Genomic DNA, 22112 nt, shown 5'->3' with positions numbered 1-22112 from the left:
GAACACATGACAGAGCTTTTTCCGGCTCGTTCCCCCGTACGGGTGTGTACACTCAGACCTGGAGCAATCAAAACTTTTGACATGTCTCTATGACATGTTAAAAGTTTTCTATGATGGCAGTGACACTGTAAGGGTACTATTACACCAAGCAGTTTTTCGACGACTAACGATTAACGATAAACGATCTTAAACAACCGCTAAGGCAAACGACCCGAAATTGTTCGTCCAATTACAAGGAACGATGATCGTTATTTATGACAGTTCTTGCGGTCGCTTAGTCGTCGGTATTGCGTACATTTCTTATTCCACCGAACAATGTGCGAACGATGTGCGAACAATCAAACAATAAAAATAGGTCAAATGTAGGTTCAAATGTAGAAATTTATCTAAAAGCCGGACCCCAGGTGTCCACGTGGTGCTCAGCGGCGACCGCACGTATAAAGTCCAACTCAAAAGTAAATATTTATTTAATCAGGGCACAGGATTTTTAACTGTGATCAGAAATCACGACTGACCTTAAAGGGGCACTTTGGAGAAAATAAATTGTTTTTATATCAACTGGTGTCAGAAAGTTACACAGATTTGCAAACTACTACTTTGTAATAATCTCCAGTCTTCTAGTACTTAACAGTTGCTATAGGTCTTTATAATTTAAAAGAAAAAATATCAGCTCACCATCCCGCTAAAGTGTCCACAGTGCAAATCCAGTGTCCTGTAGAGAGGAGCACGTGTAGAACGAGATATTGCGAGCCGTAACTCGTATAGGATCCAATGGAAAGGGCAAGTCCACAGCTCCTTAAAATGTGAAAAACTTTATTTTGCGTCCAACATCAAACAAAAATAAACATACTGAATAAAAACAAACGCCTACGCGTTGCGGAGTTACACTCCTTAATCATGGCCGGAGTGTATCTCCGCAACGCGTAGGCGTTTGTTTTTACTCAGTATGTTTATTTTTGTTTGATGTTGGACGCAAAATAAAGATTTTCACATTTTAAGGAGCTGTGGACTTCACCTTTCCATTGGATCTTTATAATTTACTTTTATTTCAAAATCTCAAGACTTCCCATACTTATCAGCTGCTGTATGTTCTGCAGGAAGTGGTGTATTCTTTCCAGTCTGACACAGTGCTCTCTGCTGCCACCTCTGTCCATGTCAGGAACTGTCCAGTGCAGGAGAGGTTTTCTATGGGGATTTGCTGCTGCTATGGACAGTTCCTGACATGGACAGAGGTGGCAGCAGAGAGCACTGTGTCAGTCTGGAGAGAATACACCACTTTCTGCAGGACATACAGCAGCTGATAAGTACTGGAAGTGTGGAGATTAATAAATAAAGTAATTTCCAAATCTGGATAACCTTCTGGCACCAGTTGGTTTTAACTTTTTTTTACCCATCCCTTTAACCCTGCCCCTAATTTAAAGGGAACCAATCACCCAGAAAATCAATGTAAAGACAAGGATATGTGCTGATAGATCACCCAGCACACTTTCCAAATATGCCCCTGTAACCTCTGTGCCCCCCTCAATTAGACAGTAATCTTACTTTGTTCAGGTCACGCGCTGTATGTAAATTTTTGCTAAGTAGTCCTGGTGGGCGTATGTAGTCCTGGTGGGCGTATGTAGTCCTGGTGGGCGTATCTAGTCACGGTCCGGGGGCGTATCTAGTCACGGTCCGGGGGCGTATCTAGTCACGGTCCGGGGGCGTATCTAGTCACGGTCCGGGGGCGTATCTAGTCACGGTCCGGGGGCGTATCTAGTCACGGTCCGGGGGCGTATCTAGTCACGGTCCGGGGGCGTATCTAGTCACGGTCCGGGGGCGTATCTAGTCACGGTCCGGGGGCGTATCTAGTCACGGTCCGGGGGCGTATCTAGTCACGGTCCGGGGGCGTATCTAGTCACGGTCCGGGGGCGTATCTAGTCACGGTCCGGGGGCGTATCTAGTCACGGTCCGGGGGCGTATCTAGTCACGGTCCGGGGGCGTATCTAGTCACGGTCCGGGGGCGTATCTAGTCACGGTCCGGGGGCGTATCTAGTCACGGTCCGGGGGCGTATCTAGTCACGGTCCGGGGGCGTATCTAGTCACGGTCCGGGGGCGTATCTAGTCACGGTCCGGGGGCGTATCTAGTCACGGTCCGGGGGCGTATCTAGTCACGGTCCGGGGGCGTATCTAGTCACGGTCCGGGGGCGTATCTAGTCACGGTCCGGGGGCGTATCTAGTCACGGTCCGGGGGCGTATCTAGTCACGGTCCGGGGGCGTATCTAGTCACGGTCCGGGGGCGTATCTAGTCACGGTCCGGGGGCGTATCTAGTCACGGTCCGGGGGCGTATCTAGTCACGGTCCGGGGGCGTATCTAGTCACGGTCCGGGGGCGTATCTAGTCACGGTCCGGGGGCGTATCTAGTCACGGTCCGGGGGCGTATCTAGTCACGGTCCGGGGGCGTATCTAGTCACGGTCCGGGGGCGTATCTAGTCACGGTCCGGGGGCGTATCTAGTCACGGTCCGGGGGCGTATCTAGTCACGGTCCGGGGGCGTATCTAGTCACGGTCCGGGGGCGTATCTAGTCACGGTCCGGGGGCGTATCTAGTCACGGTCCGGGGGCGTATCTAGTCACGGTCCGGGGGCGTATCTAGTCACGGTCCGGGGGCGTATCTAGTCACGGTCCGGGGGCGTATCTAGTCACGGTCCGGGGGCGTATCTAGTCACGGTCCGGGGGCGTATCTAGTCACGGTCCGGGGGCGTATCTAGTCACGGTCCGGGGGCGTATCTAGTCACGGTCCGGGGGCGTATCTAGTCACGGTCCGGGGGCGTATCTAGTCACGGTCCGGGGGCGTATCTAGTCACGGTCCGGGGGCGTATCTAGTCACGGTCCGGGGGCGTATCTAGTCACGGTCCGGGGGCGTATCTAGTCACGGTCCGGGGGCGTATCTAGTCACGGTCCGGGGGCGTATCTAGTCACGGTCCGGGGGCGTATCTAGTCACGGTCTGGGGCTGTAATCACGCCCAGAGGGGCGTGATTCGGAGGCTTGCGGTCCAGTGACGTCATCCGGCGGCTTGCGTTCCGCGGCCGCGCTGACGTGTTCGGGAACCCGCGCATGCGCAGTACGTCAGCGTCGTCTCCCGCCGTACTGCGCATGCGCGGGTTCCCGAACACGTCGGCGCGGCCGCGACGCGGAGCGCAAGCCGCCGGATGACGTCACTGGACCGCAAGCCTCCGAATCACGCCCCTCTGGGCGTGATTACAGCCCCGGACCGTGACTAGATACGCCCCAGGACCGTGACTAGATACGACCCCGGACCGTGACTACATACGCCCACCAGGACTACATGCGCCCACCAGGACTACTTAGCAAAAATTTACATACAGCGCGTGACCTGAACAAAGTAAGATTACTGTCTAATTGAGGGGGGCACAGAGGTTACAGGGGCATATTTGGGAAGTGTGCTGGGTGATCTATCAGCACATATCCTTGTCTTTACATTGATTTTCTGGATGATTGGTTCCCTTTAAATCCCCTCAGTACAACTTTTTGAAAAACCATTGCAAAAATCACATAAAATGAATTCATTTAAAGGGTAACTATCAGTGGGGTAGACGAATCTAACCTGCTGATATGTCCCTATTGTGCAGGAGGCGACGTTCACTGTAAGACCATTAGGAGCACTGTGGTGCAATTAGGAGTACCCCATAGTGCCGATCAGCCCCTGTCTGACCCACCCCTTTCTAATGATAAAAGGAGCGTGCTGGCCAGGGGCGGGGAGATGGATCGTCACTGTGGGGGTGGTCTTTCTGGACTGAGGAGTAAACTACTAAGGGGCCTATTCCACAGAGCAATAATTAGCCTAATTCGGCCGATCGCTTGATCGTTTAGGTTCAAACCTAAAATTATCGGGCACCCACCGCGCATCGCTGTGTGGAATAGTGATGCGTGGCCGGCGACCGACGATCTCACAAGCACCATACGTTACCCAAGCATGTTGCAGATCTTCTCCTGTGCTCCTTCTTCCCTCCATTTCCACGCACAGCAGCCTGTCTGAGCTGACAGACCGCTCAGCCAATCACTGGCCAAGAGCGGTTTTGTATGGTGTTTAAACAAGGGCTGCAAGGACATCGGTAGCGATGTCCCTGCAGCCCTTGCTAAACAATTATGGGGTCGTGGAATAGGCCCAGTAAACGAGCGCCGATCTAGCAGATTGGCGCTCGTTTACATTATTGATCGGGCCCCCATCGGCCCATCTAATAGTACCCTAAGTGCACGGAAACATCACTGAGGATGAAGGTGAGAGACTTACCTGAATATGTTTTGATTCTACAAAACTATTACTGAGATTAGTACAGGAAAAGTACAACATGTGTTCTCCTTTGCATACATATACGTGGTAGATAGCGGATTTTGCCAACCCCTTTAAATAATATAATAACTGGAGATTTGGTAAACACTGCTTTTTATTAAAGCATTATAATAAATATATATATATATATATATATATATATATATATATATATATATATAACAAAAGCAGCTGTCACAGGGATCGGTCAGCAGCTTGGCTGCATCAAACATCATGGAACAAAGAGAACCTGAGAAACAAGTAAGCGTCACATGTCATCCGGGATCCAAACTCTGGGTCACTGGACACTATTTGCAAAGGTGTGTATCTAAATATAAGCGAGAAAAGATACACAGCGGAAAAACTGATTATTCCTCACCTATTCTTCAAATAAGTGTTAGAAATTGGAAGACACATTTAGGCTGTATTAGAGTTGGGCGATTATTCAAATTAATTTGATTATTTCGCCGAGAATTTGAGAATCGATTTGATTTCTTTTTGAAAATCAGTTTAAAAAAAAAAATCATTGGGAGTGGGCGGGCTGGCAGCGGGAGGGAGGCGCGTTGGTCACGGCCTCCAGTTACTGAACTAGATCCAGCAGAGTCCTCTGTCTCCACCGCTGACCCGCCCCCATAGCAGGACGAATACACGCGCTCCCCTCCCAGCAGCAAATAGAGGTCCCAGAGGAGGCTGCAGGGACTGAAGCATCGGGTAATAGTGTCGCTGGGGATGCTGGAACTGTACAGCGGGACCAGGGGTCTGCACTGCGCCCCTCGATCCGGCTGTACAGCTCCAGTAACCGCAGCGACACTATCACCTGATGCTTCAGTCCCTGCAGCCTCCTCCGGGGACCTCCATGTGTGACCGGGAAGGAAGCGGAAGTGCCGGAGGTGTGCCTCCGGGCAGAGGGGGAGGAGGGTATACCGGGTATGTGCCCTCCTGCCCCATGCTCCCCCCCAGTCTGCCCTGTGTTCCTCATGCTTTCCCACCCCCCAGTGTGCCCCATGCTCTCCCTGTGTGCCCCATGCTTCCTCTCCCCCAGTGTGCCCCATGCTACCCCCCTCCAGTGTGCCCCATGTTCTCCCAGTGTGCCCCATGCTTCCTCTCCCCCAGTGTGCCCCATGCTTCCTCTCCCCCAGTGTGCCCCATGCTACCCCCCTCCAGTGTGCCCCATGCTTCCTCTCCCCCAGTGTGCCCCATGCTACCCCCCTCCAGTGTGCCCCATGTTCTCCCAGTGTGCCCCATGCTTCCTCTCCCCCCAGTGTGCCCAATGCTCTCTCTCCCCCAGTGTGCCCCATGTTATGCCCCTCCAGTGTGCCCCATGCTTCCTCTCCCCCCAGTGTGCCCCATGCTATGCCCCTCCAGTGTGCCCCATGCTCTCCTCGTGTGCCCCATGCTCTCTCTCCCCCAGTGTGCCCCATGCTCTCCCCCCCCCCAGTGTGCCCCATGCTCTCTCCCCCCCCAGTGTGCCCCATGCTCTCTGTCCCCCCCAGTGTGCCCCATGCTCTCTGTCCCCCCCAGTGTGCCCCATGCTATCCCCCTCCAGTGTGCCCCATGTTCTCCCAGTGTGCCCCATGCTTTCTCTCCCCCCAGTGTGCCCAATGCTCTCTCTCCCCCTGTGTGCCCCATGCTATGCCCCTCCAGTGTGCCCCATGCTCTCCTCGTGTGCCCCATGCTATGCCCTTCCAGTGTGCTCCATGCTCTCTCCCCCAGTGCGCCCCATGCTATGCCCCTCCAGTGTGCCCCATGCTCCCCCAGTGTGCCCCATGCTCTCTCTCCCCCCCAGTGTGCCCCATGCTCTCTCCCCCCCAGTGTGCCCCATGCTCTCTCTCCCCCCCAGTGTGCCCCATGCTCTCTCTCCCCCCCAGTGTGCCCCATGCTCTCTCTCCCCCCCAGTGTGCCCCATGCTCTCTCTCCCCCCCAGTGTGCCCCATGCTCTCTCCCCCCCCCCCAGTGTGCCCCATGCTCTCTGTCCCCCCCAGTGTGCCCCATGCTTCCTCTCCCCCAGTGTGCCCCATGCTATCCCCCTCCAGTGTGCCCCATGTTCTCCCAGTGTGCCCCATGCTTCCTCTCCCCCCAGTGTGCCCAATGCTCTCTCTCCCCCTGTGTGCCCCATGCTATGCCCCTCCAGTGTGCCCCATGCTCTCCTCGTGTGCCCCATGCTCTCTCTCCCCCAGTGTGCCCCATGCTATGCCCTTCCAGTGTGCCCCATGCTATGCCCTTCCAGTGTGCCCCATGCTCTCTCTCCCCCCAGTGTGCCCCATGCTCTCTCTCCCCCAGTGTGCCCCATGCTATGCCCCTCCAGTGTGCCCCATGCTCCCCCAGTGTGCCCCATGCTCTCTCTCCCCCCCCAGTGTGCCCCATGCTCTCTCTCCCCCCCAGTGTGCCCCATGCTCTCTCTCCCCCTGTGTGCCCCATGCTATGCCCCTCCAGTGTGCCCCATGCTCTCCTCGTGTGCCCCATGCTCTCTCTCCCCCAGTGTGCCCCATGCTATGCCCTTCCAGTGTGCCCCATGCTATGCCCTTCCAGTGTGCCCCATGCTCTCTCTCCCCCCAGTGTGCCCCATGCTCTCTCTCCCCCAGTGTGCCCCATGCTATGCCCCTCCAGTGTGCCCCATGCTCCCCCAGTGTGCCCCATGCTCTCTCTCCCCCCCCAGTGTGCCCCATGCTCTCTCTCCCCCCCAGTGTGCCCCATGCTCTCTCTCCCCCCCAGTGTGCCCCATGCTCTCTCTCCCCCCCAGTGTGCCCCATGCTCTCTCTCCCCCCCAGTGTGTCCCATGCTTTCTCTCCCCCCCAGTGTGCCCCATGCTCTCTCTCCCCCCCCAGTGTGCCCCATGCTCTCTCTCCCCCCCAGTGTGCCCCATGCTCTCTCCCCCCCAGTGTGCCCCATGCTCTCTCTCCCCCCCAGTGTGCCCCATGCTCTCTCTCCCCCCAGTGTGCCCCATGCTCTCTCTCCCCCCCAGTGTGCCCCATGCTCTCTCTCCCCCCCAGTGTGCCCCATGCTCTCTCTCCCCCCCAGTGTGCCCCATGCTCTCTCTCCCCCCCAGTGTGCCCCATGCTCTCTCTCCCCCCCAGTGTGCCCCATGCTCTCTCTCCCCCCCAGTGTGCCCCATGCTCTCTCTCCCCCCCAGTGTGCCCCATGCTCTCTCTCCCCCCCAGTGTGCCCCATGCTCTCTCTCCCCCCCAGTGTGCCCCATGCTCTCTCTCCCCCCCAGTGTGCCCCATGCTCTCTCTCCCCCCCAGTGTGCCCCATGCTCTCTCTCCCCCCCAGTGTGCCCCATGCTCTCTCTCCCCCCCAGTGTGCCCCATGCTCTCTCTCCCCCCCAGTGTGCCCCATGCTCTCTCTCCCCCCCGGTGTGCCCCATGCTCTCTCTCTCCTCCCCCCCCCCCAGTCACCAAGTTTTCTATGGGGATTTCTACTGCTCTGGACAGTTCCCGACATGGACTGGGGTGGCAGCAGAGAGCACTGTCAGACCACTTCCTGCAGGACATACAGCTGCTAAGAAGTACTGAAAGTCGGGAGATTTTTTAAATAGAAGTAATTTACAAAACTGTATAACCAGTTATATGGCGCCAAAAAATAAATTAGCCGGAGTATCCCTTTAAATGTCTTTAAAGTGACTCTGTACCCACAATCTGTCCCCCCCCCCCCCCAAACCACTTGTACCTTCGGCTTTTAATCCAAGATCTGTCCTGGGGTCCGTTCGGCAGGTGATGCAGTTATTGTCCTAAAAACAACTTTTAATCCTGCAGCGCTGTGTCTAACGGCCGGGGCTTACATTTGTATATGCATTAGGCTGGCACACCCTCTCTGTCCCTCCTCCTCAGCATTAGGAATGCTCCAGGCAGATTGCTTCCTATTCCCCACCTGTGTGTATAATGAACATGGGCTGCATCGTTAATACACCTGTGCAAAGCTCAAACAGCAGTAAATGTTCCTGGAGCATTCCTAATGATGCTGCCACCTCTGTCCATGTCAGGAACTGTCCAGAGCAGGAAAGGTTTTCTATGGGATTTTGCTGCTGCTCTGGACAGTTTCTGTCATGGACAGAGGTGGCAGCAGAGAGCACTGTGTCAGACTGGAGAGAATACATCACTTCCTGACATACAGCAGCTGATAAGTACCGGAAGACTGGAGATTTTGAAATAGAAGTCCATTACAAATCTATATAATTTTCTGAAACCAGTTGATATGAAAGAAAAAGATTTTCGCTGGCTAACCCCTTTAAAACCTCAAAAGTGTATATGAACAAGATACTGAGATACTTATACTTTACTATACTTATACTACTCCGCTTCATATGTCACAAGTGTTTTTAACTTACAGCTATTATTTTAAGTTCCTTCTATGTGACTGACTGATATCAGATTCTGCAGGGAGACGACGCGTCACATGTATCTTCAGTTTATCTGATTCTTGTTCTATATATAAGATATCACTATAGAGCAGGGGTAGGGAACCTTGGCTCTCTAGCTGTGGCAAAACTACAACTCCCATCATGCCTGGACAGCCAAAGCTTCAGCTTACAGATGCCCCCCTCTGCCCCCCTTTTAGATGGCCCTGTGTTGTTACCCTTATAGATGCCCACTTATGTTGTCACCCCTCTTATAGATGCCCCCATTATGTTGCTCCCCCCTTGTAGAGGGCCCCCCTGTTGTCCTCCTATATTTGCCCACCTTATCTTGTCCCCCGCAAAGCAAATAAAAACAAAAGAAAGAAAAAAAAAAAAAAACACACACAACTCACCTAACACCTCGATCCTCCGTCGCAGCTCCCTTCTTATCTCTTTTTCTGCGGTGTTGGACGGGCCTCCGGCTGATCCTGGCTCCCCGGGGGTATCCCCGGAGTTCCCGGGCCACACACGCACCAGGGAGCTGTGTGCGCCAGGGCTGTTACTTCTGGGTCAGGGAGCCAGGATCAGCTGGGGGCCCGTCCAACACTGACTCTTGCGACCGCAAGCTAACACTTCTTGCGGTCACAAGAGTAATTAATCAATACGGCGGGGGCGTGCGGGCGCAGGGGTTAGGTTGCCAGGCAGTGCGGCGGCAAGGAGGGACCTGAGGCTGTGACATTTAGTCTATTTCCATTATTACTTGTCATTATTAGGGGGTCTCAGCAGAGCCCTGGACGTGTATATACAGGAATACAGCCATATACACACTACAGAACATGTATACACAGGTATACAGCTATGTACTACAAAACGTGTGTACAGGAATACACAAATATACACACTACAGGACGTGTATACACAAGTATGCCAACATTTGACCATTCAGGCCCCCAAGAGTTATATAGTGGTACATGCTTTATCCATATGATGCCCATATAGTGCCCACAGTGTGCCATAATGCCTTCCCCGCTGTGCCCATATAGTACTAATGCCTTCCCAGCTGTGCCCATATAGTACTAATGCCTTCCCAGCTGTGCCCATATAGTACTAATGCCATCCCAGCTGTGCCCATATAGTACTAATGCCATCCCAGCTGTGCCCATATAGTACTAATGCCTTCCCAGCTGTGCCCATATAGTACTAATGCCTTCCCAGCTGTGCCCATATAGTATTAATGCCATCCCAGCTGTGCCCATATAGTACTAATGCCTTCCCAGCTGTGCCCATATAGTACTAATGCCATCCCAGCATATAGTAGTAATGCCTTCCCAGCTGTGCGCATATAGTAGCAATACCTTCCCAGCTGTGCCCATATAGTACTAATGCCATCCCAACATATAGTAGTAATGCCTTCCCAGCTGTGCCCATATAGTACTAATGCCATCCCAGCATATAGTAGTAATGCCTTCCCAGCTGTGCGCATATAGTAGCAATGCCTTCCCAGCTGTGCCCATATAGTACTAATGCCATCCCAACATATAGTAGTAATGCCTTCCCAGCTGTGCGCATATAGTAGCAATGCCTTCCCAGCTGTGCCCATATAGTAGTAACGCCTTCCCAGCTGTGCCCATATAGTAGTAATGCCTTCCCAGCTGTGCCCATATAGTAGTAACGCCTTCCCAGCTGTGCCCATATAGTACTAATGCCATCCCAACATATAGTAGTAATGCCTTCCCAGCTGTGCCCATATAGTACTAATGCCATCCCAACATATAGTAGTAATGCCTTCCCAGCTGTGCGCATATAGTAGCAATGCCTTCCCAGCTGTGCCCATATAGTAGTAATGCCTTCCCAGCTGTGCCCATATAGTAGTAACGCCTTCCCAGCTGTGCCCATATAGTAGTAACGCCTTCCCAGCTGTGCCCATATAGTAGTAATGCCTTCCCAGCTGTGCCCATATAGTAGTAATGCCTTCCCAGCTGTGCCCATATAGTAGTAATGCCTTCCCAGCTGTGCCCATATAGTAGTAATGCCTTCCCAGCTGTGCCCATATAGTAGTAATGCCTTCCCAGCTGTGCCCATATAGTAGTAATGCCTTCCCAGATGTGTCCATATAGTAGTACTGCCCCCTGCTGTGCTCATATAGTAGTAATGCCATCCCTGCTGTGCCAATATAGTAATGATGCAATAATGCCATCCCAGCTGTGCCCATATAGTAGTAATGCCTTCCCAGCTGTGCCCATATAGTAGTAACGCCTTCCCAGCTGTGCCCATATAGTAGTAACGCCTTCCCAGCTGTGCCCATATAGTAGTAATGCCTTCCCAGCTGTGCCCATATAGTAGTAATGCCTTCCCAGCTGTGCCCATATAGTAGTAATGCCTTCCCAGCTGTGCCCATATAGTAGTAATGCCTTCCCAGATGTGTCCATATAGTAGTACTGCCCCCAGCTGTGCTCATATAGTAGTAATGCCATCCCTGCTGTGCCAATATAGTAATGATGCAATAATGCCATCCCAGCTGTGCCCATATAGTAGTAATGCCTTCCCAGCTGTGCCCATATAGTAGTAATGCCTTCCCAGATGTGTCCATATAGTAGTACTGCCCCCTGCTGTGCTCATATAGTAGTAATGCCATCCCTGCTGTGCCAATATAGTAATGATGCAATAATGCCATCCCAGCTGTGCCCATATAGTAGTAATGCCATCCCAGCTGTGCCCATATAGTAGTAATGCCATCCCAGCTGTGCCCATAGTAAATATTTGTGATCAGCAATGGGAAACTGGCAGCAGGGATAGTTGAATATTCATGTTGTAAGTTTCCTCTTATTTTGACTTCCCTGCACTCCCCCGGCATCCACCTGTGGCAGCTCTGGGTCCCTCAAGAATAAGGTCCCTATTCCACCGGACGATTTATCGTTCAGATTATCGTTAAATCGTTCAAATCTAAACGATAATCGTTCGGTTGAAATGTAGTTAATGATTAACAACCGAATGAGAAAACGTTGAACGCTTTATAAGACCTGGACTTATTTTTATCGTTGCTCGTTCGCAAAACGTTCGCATTGAATAAGACATCGTTCGGTCATTTGCAATAGATACGGACGCAATAGCGAATAAATAGCGAAGAAAAACTATCGCAATTATAATCATAAGTAACGATTATCGTTCCATGGAAATGAGTGAACGTTTTCAGGTTTTTGGCAAAAGCGGTAGTTTGAGATCGTTAACGATTATGCAAACGATAATCGTCCGGTGGAATAGGGCCCTAACTCATCTTAGCAGTGACAGACCGCTCAGCCAATCACTGTCTGAGAGGGGACAGCACCGTGGCCAGTGATTGGCTGAGCAGGCTGCCACTGCCAAGAAGAGTACATTTCACAAGTGGAGGTGGCATCAACTCATCAGGACACTGGGGAGGAGTGCAGGAAGGTAAGCATACAGTTTACTTTGTTTTTTTCATAGGCAGCATATCAGAAGTTATTTCTTAGCAGTATACAACTCTAAAGGAGAAGTCCGGAGATTTGAAAAATTCCACCGGCGCAAGTGGAAAACATAATAAAAAAGTGTTTGTTTGACATGTTCTCCCCGACAGATACATTTTTGCTATTCTTACAGGACAAGAGACTTCTTGGTAAATGCCATGGGGCAGTGCCCGGGCTGCCAGAAGAACCTGTAAGTGCTATATTCTAGAAGGATTTGTGGGTCTGTCACAGTCTGTGAGGGGGAGAGCTGAGTGCTCCGGGCCGTGTGCAGCCATAAAGAAACCCATTCATTACTGAGCGAGAGCCCTGAGCGCCACTCTGTGCAGAACAGGCGCAGACCAGCTGTATCCCCACACCCCCATACCCCAGCTGTATCCCCACACCCCAGCTATATACTATACCCTCACCCCCATACCCCAGCTGTATGCCCTTACCCCAGCTATATACTATATCCCCTCACCCCCATACCCCAGCTATATACTATACCCTCACCCCCATACCCCAGCTATATACTATATCGGATATAGTATATAGCTGTGGTATGGGGGTGAGGGGATATAGTATATAATTGGGGTGAGGGGATATAGTATATAACTGGGGTATGGGGGTGAGGGGATATAGTATATCCCCTCACCCCCATACCTGAGTTATATACTATATCCCCTCACTCCCATACCCCAGCTGTATCCCCACACCCCAATACCCCAGCTGTATCCCCACACCCCAGCTGTATCCCCTCACCCCCACACCCCAGCTGTATCCCCTCACCCCCACACCCCAGCTGTATCCCCTCACCCCCACACCCCAGCTGTATCCCCTCACCCCCACACCCCAGCTGTATCCCCTCACCCCCACACCCCAGCTGTATCCCCTCACCCCCACACCCCAGCTGTATCCCCTCACCCCCACACCCCAGCTGTATCCCCTCACCCCCACACCCCAGCTGTATCCCCTCACCCCCACACCCCAGCTGTATCCCCACACCCCACACCCCAGCTGTATCCCCTCACCCCCACACCCCAGCTGTATCCCCTCACCCCCATACCCCAGCTGTATCCCCTCACCCCCATACCCCAGCTGTATCCCCTCACCCCCATACCCCAGCTGTATCCCCTCACCACCATACCCCAGCTGTATCCCCTCACCCCCATACCCCAGCTGTATCCCCACACCCCAGCTGTATACTATATCCTTATACCCACACACCCCAGCTGTATCCCCCTCCTCCCATATATATATCCTCACCCCAGCTGTATATCCCCTCATACCCCAGCTGTATCCCCACACCCCCATACCCCAGCTGTATACTATATCCTTATACCCCCAAACCCCAGCTGTATCCCCCTCCTCCCATCTATATCCCCTCACCCCAGCTGTATACCCCCTCATACCCCAGCTGTATCCCCACACCCCCATACCCCAGCTGTATACTATATCCCCTCCTCCCCATACCCCAGCTGTATACACTCACCCCCTTACCCTAGCTGTATACTATATCCCCTCACCCCAGCTGTATCCCCCCTCCTCATCCCATCTATACCCCCACACCCCAGCTGTATCCCCCTCCTCCCATCTATATCCCCTCACCCCAGCTGTATACCCCCTCATACCCCAGCTGTATACCCTCACCCCCATACCCCAGCTGTATACACTATATCCCCTCCTCCCCATACCCCAGCTGTATACACTCACCCCCTTACCCTAGCTGTATACTATATCCCCATACCCCAGCTGTATCCCCCCTCATCCCATCTATATCCCCACACCCCAGCTGTATACCCCCTCATACCCCAGCTGTATACCCTCACCCCCATACCCCAGCTATATACACTATATCCCCTCCTCCCCATACCCCAGCTGTATCCCCCCTCATCCCATCTATATCCCCATACCCCAGCTATATACACTATATCCCCTCCTCCCCATACCGCAGCTGTATACACTCACCCCCATACCCCAGCTATATACACTATATCCCCTCCTCCCCATACCGCAGCTGTATACACTCACCCCCATACCCCAGCTATATACACTATATCCCCTCCTCCCCATACCGCAGCTGTATACACTCACCCCCATACCCCAGCTATATACACTATATCCCCTCCTCCCCATACCGCAGCTGTATACACTCACCCCCATACCCCAGCTATATACACTATATCCTAGGGCTGGGCGGTATACCGTGAAAATACCGATACCGTCTCTGGCGTCGGTTAACCGACCTCAACTTTGCCAGGACGGTATGTGCGGTATTTTCACTATTTCGCCGTCTGAGCCGTGAGCTGCACAGGTTGGAGGATGTCATTAGAGATGAGCGGACCGCATGTTATATGTGCTGTGTGTGCAGGGAAGCACAGACAGCGCATAGGAGACTGGCACTGTGTCTAAGCGCCCCTGCCACCCCCAACCCCCGCCCGGCGTGTCAGAGCGGCCCGGTCGTCTCAGTCCGCCCCAGCGCCCACCGACCCAACACGGCACAGCACAACCCCCCCGGCGTGTCAGAGCGCTCCGCATCACCCGCCCGGCACGCCGCCCCTGCCTTGTCTTAGCCAGTTACAGAGGCCCGGCACAGCGGAGCCGCCACCCGTCCGTCCCAGCGCCCCCCAACCTGCCCGGCGTGTCAGAGCATGAGCAGTTACTACTGTGCCGCTCTGACATGCCGGGCAGGTTGGGGGACGCTGGGACGGGCGGGTGGCGGCTCCGCTGTGCCGTGCCGGGTTGGTTGTCGCTGTGCCGGGCCGCTGAAACTGTCTGAGACAAGCAGGGGCCGTGTGCCGTGACAGGCAGGTGATGCGGGGCGCTCGGGGACGGTGGGATGGGTGGGTTGGTTGGCGCTGTGCCGGGCCGCTGAAACTGTCTGAGACAAGCAGGGGCCATTTGCCGTGACAGGCAGGTGATGCGGGGCGCTCGGGGACGGCGGGACAGATGGGTTGGTTGGCGCTGTGTCGGGGCCCCTGAGTCACTAAAAATCAATCACTAAATAAAAAATCATTAACCGTCATTCAATCTTCCTAAAATCTCCACCGTAGCCTGATCACTATGCACGCAGCTATCAGGGCGGCCAGTAAAGTTCTCATTAGCACCAGGGAACAGTCAGCAATAGATTTATTCACAATCCATGTGAAAAACAGGTGACGTTTCAGAAACGTCACCTGTTTTTCACATGGATTGTGAATAAATCTACACGTTTTTTCATTCAATTGGAGTGCTGCTACCTTTTGGACACAGACAGACAGAATTGATAAGAATAGAAAGATAGATATCTTCACAGCGTGTCAGCACAGTGCCATCTACAGCCCCCCTATAATGTGCCACTCAGTGTCTCCATAACTGAGCCTTTGTACTGTCACCTATACATAACATACTGTATACCCATCATATATACTGTATGTCCCTGTACTCTGGGTCCCTATAGTACATAGCTATATACCTGCATATACACATCCTGTAGTGTGTCCATCGCTGTATACCTGTGTATACACATCCTGTAGTGTGTACATAGCCGTATACCTGTATACACATGTCCTGTAGTGTGCACATAGCTGTATGCTGTATACCTGTATATACACGTCCTCTAGTGTGTCCATAGCTGTATGCTGTATACCTGTATATACACGTCCTGTAGTGTGCACATAGCTGTATACCTGTATATACACGTCCTGTGGTTTGTACATAGCTGTATTCTGTATACCTGTATATACACGTCTTGTAATGTGTACCTAGCTTGGGTTGCTGTTCATTGAGTTACTGTACTTTTTTTTAACTTTATTGAAACAAAATATCCCTAGTTTGGCATGGCCAAATGGGTGTGGCTTGTAAAAAGGGGCGTGTCATATTTATCGTCCAATTATCGTTACCGCAGCTACATATGCGATAAACCGCGATATTGATTTAGGCCAATATCGCCCAGCCCTACTATATCCCCTCCTCCCCATACCCCAGCTGTATACACTCACCCCCATACCCCAGCTGTATACACTCACCCCCATACCCCAGCTATATACACTATATCCCCTCCTCCCCATACCGCAGCTGTATACACTCACCCCCATACCCCAGCTATATACACTATATCCCCTCCTCCCCATACCGCAGCTGTATACACTCACCCCCATACCCCAGCTATATACACTATATCCCCTCCTCCCCATACCCCAGCTGTATCCCCCCTCCTCATCCCATCTATATCCCCATATCCCAGCTGTATCCCCCCTCATCCCATCTATATCCCCTCACCCCAGCTGTATCCCCCCTCACCCCATCTGTATCCCCCCTCATCCCATCTGTATCCCCCCTCATCCCATCTGTATCCCCTCATCCCATCTGTATCCCCTCACCCCAGCTGTATCCCCTCATACCCCAGCTCCTGTGATACCTCGATAAGTGCTTTAGGATCTGCCTCTTGATAATCGCAGCCATGCTGATGCCGCTTCACCTCGATGCTCCACCACAGCGAGTCCTCCACCAGCACCCGGCTACCCCGTTCAGCTGTTTAACTACCATAGAGAAGCGGCTGCAGCGAAACTGGGACGGCCGGCTCTCCTGGCAAACCATAGACGTGTCGCCGCCATCTTGGTACACCCAAGGCCGTTCTCCATCCTGTAATAAGCCTAAAGTGTAGTACAGCCTGGAGAGTATCTGGCTGTAGGAGTTTTCAGCTCACGGACAGTGATCGCCGGTTGGTAGTAAAAGGCAACATAACCATAAAGTCCGGTGTCGGAATCCTCTTGGAGACAGGACCCCCAACATCCGCTACGTTCCGCACGGTGAAGATCAGGCAGCGCCATCTAGCGGTGCCGCAGGGGAACTGCAGCGCTTCTAGAGTTAGAGGGGAATTCTAGGTGAGTAATAATAACACTGTATATGTGACCTGATAACACTGCAGCATGTTCCATCCATATGGGCGGAGCATACGGGGACTCATACAGTCAGACAGTCCTCTCCCACTATAGAAATTTATGCGTTTTAAAGCCACAGATTGGTTGTTATAAATTTATATAATTATAGATTGGGCTTAGAATTCCCATAGGAAGGAACCAATTATAATCCTGACCTTTACGAGAAATAATCTCATGTTACTCTCATAATCGCCGCCTCCTGTTTTTCTAGCTGCTGCCATTCCGGAGTTACAAGTGTTTCTAAGGGCACCTTCACACGTACCGGATTTGCAGCGGATTTCACATTGCGGGTTTGCAGTGAAATCCGCTGCGAATCCATGTAGTGTGAAGTTGTATGAGGTTACATATCCGCAGCGGGATTTTCTTTCTGCTGCAGATATGTAACCCGGCCCCTTTAACCCCCCGCAGCCCACTGCCCCCGGCCCGGAGCATACATTACCTGCTCAGCGCCGCGGCTGCGTGTGAGGCTCCCGGCTGCCGTGCACTGATTGGCTTCACACACAGCTGCGGGGCCGAGCAGGTAATGAATGCTCTGGGCTGGGGGCTGCGGGCTTCGGGGGTTAAAAGGGCCGGGTTACATATGTACATATGTAACCCCATAGAACTTTACACTACATGGATTTGCAGCGTGAAATCCACTGCAAATCCGGTACGTGTGAAGGTACCCTAAAAGCCGATCTATATCTAAGATGGGAAACTACATTTCCCATCATGCATCTCCCTGACTAGTCCATGTGTGTACTCGCCCCCTTAGCTTTCTTTCCTGCCCACTGCTATCATTACTATTACACAGTAACCACGGGACCGGTTTTTACTGATTTTGCATCACATCACCTCAATAAGTATACATACCTCCCAACCCTCCCAGATCCGGCGGACAGTTTTGGGGTGCTGTCCCGCCGTCCCGGGACGGCCCCCATGTGTCCCGCCGGCCACTGAAGCCATCTGACAGTGTGAGCTGCTCCTGCGGCTGCTGACAGTGTCAGGCGGCTTCAGGGACACTTTTTGCACATGCAGAGAGCTTCTGGAGTAGCCAGCCTGACACACATCTCAGCTGCCCCGGAAGCTCTCTGCTCCAGCCCCGCGGTACCTGCAATCTGTCTCTTCTCTCCTGTCTGTCTCCTACACACTGCCGCTGCTACTGATGACGTCACAGGTCAGGGACAGCAGGAGAGAAGATGAAAGCAGGAGCCGCGGGGCTGGAGCTGTGAGGTGCGGGGGCAGGAGCTGAGCTGTGTGTCAGGCTGCCTCTTTCCTGCTCTGTCCCTGACCTGTGACCTCAGCAGCAGCTTGGAGAAGACAGGAAGCTCTGTGACTGATCCCTGACTAGGTATTTGTTTTTATTATTTTCTGTCATGGATGGTGTAAAATGTAGCAAGCAGTCCTCTCCCTTTAAGAGCAGAGCACATGGGACAGGAAGCAGTAAGTAGGAGTTAGTTGCTTGCTCAGGGGCTGGAGAGAAGCTGCAGATCTATGTGTGGAGACATGAATAAAGATAGTTGAAGTTGGATTTCATCCCTGACTCCTGATACTTCTTGAAGACATTACAACTGGCGACAAGGATGGGATGAGAGTTCGGCTGCTGTGAGTACAGACTGCCATCTGCATAATACAGACACCAAGGAGTGTGCTTATACATCCACATACAAAGACAAGCTGCATACAGGCTACAGCACATTATCTCCTATACTACATTGCTGAATACAAGGAAGATGGCAGACTACATGCATGTGTTCCCATGTGTCTTCTCAGTTACCATACTGCCCTAAATCTGGGTATCATTCAGATCATCCATACAATAACTGATCCTGCTGAGAAGGATGTGAAAACTCTGATTAATGAATTTGCCTCTTTGTTCAGTGGACTTGGAAAACTGAAGGACTTTCAAGTACAACTTCATGTGGATGAAAATGTTTGCCCAGTGGTGCAATCCCACAGGCGCATTCCGTTTCATCTGAGAAAAAAGGTGGAAAAGGAACTCCAGCCTTTAGAAGATGATGATATTGTTGAAACTGTCACTGGTCCCACTCCATGGGTCTCTCCAATTGTTGTGGTTCCAAAACCCCAAAATCCTGACTAGGTGAGACTGTGTGTTGACATGCGCCTGCCAAATGCTGCTATTCAGAGGGAGCGGCACATCTCTCCCACAATTAATGACATTATTCATTTACTGAATGGAGCAACTTTCTTTTCAAAAATGGACCTTAACAAAGGTTACCATCAGCTAGAGCTGAGCCCAGAGTCCAGATACTTAACAACATTTTCTACACATTTAGGCCTAAGATGGTAGAAACGGCTGACATTTGGGGTATGTTCAGCTACAGAGATTTTTCAAGATGCCATAAGAAGTGTAATTCAACATATCCCCAATGCTTATACAACTACAGTCATGACATCCTAGTTTTTGGCAAAACCCAAGCTGAACACAATTGTGCACTACATAATGTCTTTCAATGCTTAGCATCTCGGGACTCACTCTGAACAGAGAGAAGTGTGAATTTAACAAAACTTCGTTGGAGTTTTATGGTCACATTTTTTTCAGCAGCTGGAGTGCAGCCTGATCCAAAAAAGGTACATGCAATAAAAATGGCCTCTGTTCCTCAGAATGTCAGCGAAGTTCGTTCTTTTCTTGGAATGTCCAGTTACTGTGCTAGATATATCCAGAATTTTTCTACCATTAGCGCACCACTTAGAGACCTCACAAAACAAGGCTGTGAATTCAGATGGTCTCCAGAATGTCAAACTTCTTTTGATGCAATCAAAAATGAACTGTGCTCAACGACAACCATGGCTTACTTTGATTCTGCCTTACATACTGAATTGATTGTGGATGCAAGTCCGGTGGGACTGGGAGCCATTCTGACACAATACCTACCCAGTAATCTAGATCCTGCCATCATTGCATATGCAAGCAGAGCATTAACAAATACAGAAAAAAAAATTCTCAACCTGAAAAAGAGCACCTGGCAGTTGTCTGGGGCTGTGAGTATTTTCATCTCTTTCTCTATGGAGCGCCTTTCACCATAGTCACTGATCATCAAGCGCTCCTCACCATTTTTGGAAACCCAAGAGCCAAGATGCCGGCGAGACTTGAACGAAGGGGGTCTGCGTTCATTGGCCTGGAAAATACAGTAATCCAGCTGATTACATTTCCAGACATCCCTCAGAAGAAGACCAAGGTGTACAGCAAGCAACTGAAAGGTATATAAACTTTGTGTCAGTTCATGCAGTGCCAAAGGCACTTTCAGCTGATCAATTTGTGACAGCAACAGCAAATGACAAGACACTCTGCGCTTTAATGCAAATTTTCCAGAATGAAGATGGCAGGAGATTCAGAGGACCAAATTTCTAGATCCTGAAATCAACCTTAAGGAGCTAAAGTCATTCTCCAGTGTCAGAAATGAACTATCAGTAACTGAGGACCACCTCATTCTCAGAGGTACCAAACTGGTGGTTCCGAAGGTCTTGCGTACCAAAGTCATACAGATTGCTCATGAAGGTTATCTGGGAATTGTGGGTACAAAAAAACTTCTCAGAGAAAAGGTGTGGTTCCCAAATATGGATCATTTAGTGGAACACCTAATAAAACATTGCAATACATGCCAGCTTATCACTCCTTCATCACACCCAGAGCCCTTACAAATGTCTCCTCTACCCACAGCTGTCTGGGAGGAAGTTGCAGTTGACATCTATGGTCCACTACCTAATGGACATCCTGGTGGCAATTGATGAATATTCAAGATATCCTACAATTGCATTTATTTCATCAACCTCAGCAACCAGTGTCATACCTGAGTTGGATAATATATTCTCAGCATTCCACAGATAGTCAAGACAGATAATGGACCTCCATTTAATGGACATGCATTTGTACAATTTTCTGAATATCTTGGGTTCACTCATAGGAAGATTACACCTTGCTGGCCACAAGCAAATGAAATTGTGAAAAGATTTATGCGCTTCTTAGGCAAGAGAGTCAAAGCAGCCAGTCAGGAGCATATACCGCTGAAGCAGGCCTTGTACAAATTTCTGCGCAACTACAGAAGTACGCCACATTCAACTAATGCTGCTCCAGCTCAGCTCCTGTTTGGCCGAACTCCTCGCATACGTATTCCGGATGTAGCTACACATGCCCTGCCAGCTGAGTCTACCGTTAGACCAACCGACTTACACAACAAGAACAAAATGAAACGTTATGCAGATAAGAGACGCCGTGCACAGCCCTCTGCTATTCAGACGGGCAATAAAGTGGTTGTTCGTCAAAAGAAAAACAATAAGACTTCTCGAGTGTATGACCCAGCGGGCTATTATGTAATGGCCAAGAAAGGAAGCATGGTCACAGCTGCGCGAGATGGACACACAGTTCAAAGTACTACCAGCCAACAACTTTGATGAACTCTCTGAGACTGATGAGACTGATATCTGTTGATAGTGGCAGCCCTCAGCAGGACATAGCCAGCCCATCAGTAAGCGGTGATCCTGACTCTTTTAGAAGGTATCCCACCAGAGAACGAAGAACCCCGTCCAGAGGAGATGTAGCCAGGGTCTTGGAATCTGTTCCTGTTTGATCAGACTATATTGTGTTTTTATGTATAAGTAATTTATGTGAATTGTGTTTTTATGTATAAGTTGTATTGTTGTTTTTGATATATACTTCACCTTAACTGTACACATGTAATGTTAAAAAAAAAAAAAAAACAAGGGGGATGATGTAATATGCAGCAAGCAGTCCTGTCCCTTTAAGAGCAGAGCACATGGGACAGGAAGCAGGAAGTAGGGGTTGGTTGCTTGCTCAGGGGATGGGGAGAAGCTGCAGATCTATGTGTGGAGACATGAATAAAGATAGTTGATGTTGGATTTCATCCCTGACTCCTAATACTTCTTGAAGACATTACAGCCAGCCCTCCCCCAAAGTCTCTTATATAGAAGCCATGGTGGGCCAGATGTAATTCAAACTCTGAATTGCCTGGCGGGCCAAAAATAATGGCGCCGCGGGCCAGAGTTTGACATGACTGGTATATACTTTTGTATATACTGTATATGATATCTATAACAATGTATTAGGGC

The 22112-nt window shown here is 51.1% G+C and overlaps 1 protein-coding gene across 1 annotated transcript in view; it reads right to left on the bottom strand.

The window, feature by feature from the left end:
- The window catches only part of BLTP3A (bridge-like lipid transfer protein family member 3A), a 47382-nt gene extending 30810 nt beyond the window's left edge, over positions 1 to 16572 (bottom strand). The window contains exon 1 of the mRNA XM_069971439.1: positions 16523 to 16572. Within this exon, the coding sequence (XP_069827540.1) occupies positions 16523 to 16566 (44 nt within the window). The 5' untranslated portion in view covers positions 16567 to 16572. The remainder of the gene's footprint in view (positions 1 to 16522) is intronic.
- Between the last annotated feature and the right edge of the window lie 5540 nt (positions 16573 to 22112).

Source organism: Dendropsophus ebraccatus, chromosome 5 (genome assembly GCF_027789765.1).
Source record: "Dendropsophus ebraccatus isolate aDenEbr1 chromosome 5, aDenEbr1.pat, whole genome shotgun sequence".
NCBI lineage: Eukaryota > Metazoa > Chordata > Amphibia > Anura > Hylidae > Dendropsophus > Dendropsophus ebraccatus.
Note: the sequence above shows the minus strand (reverse complement) of the source record. Positions and strands in the feature narration are given on the sequence as shown.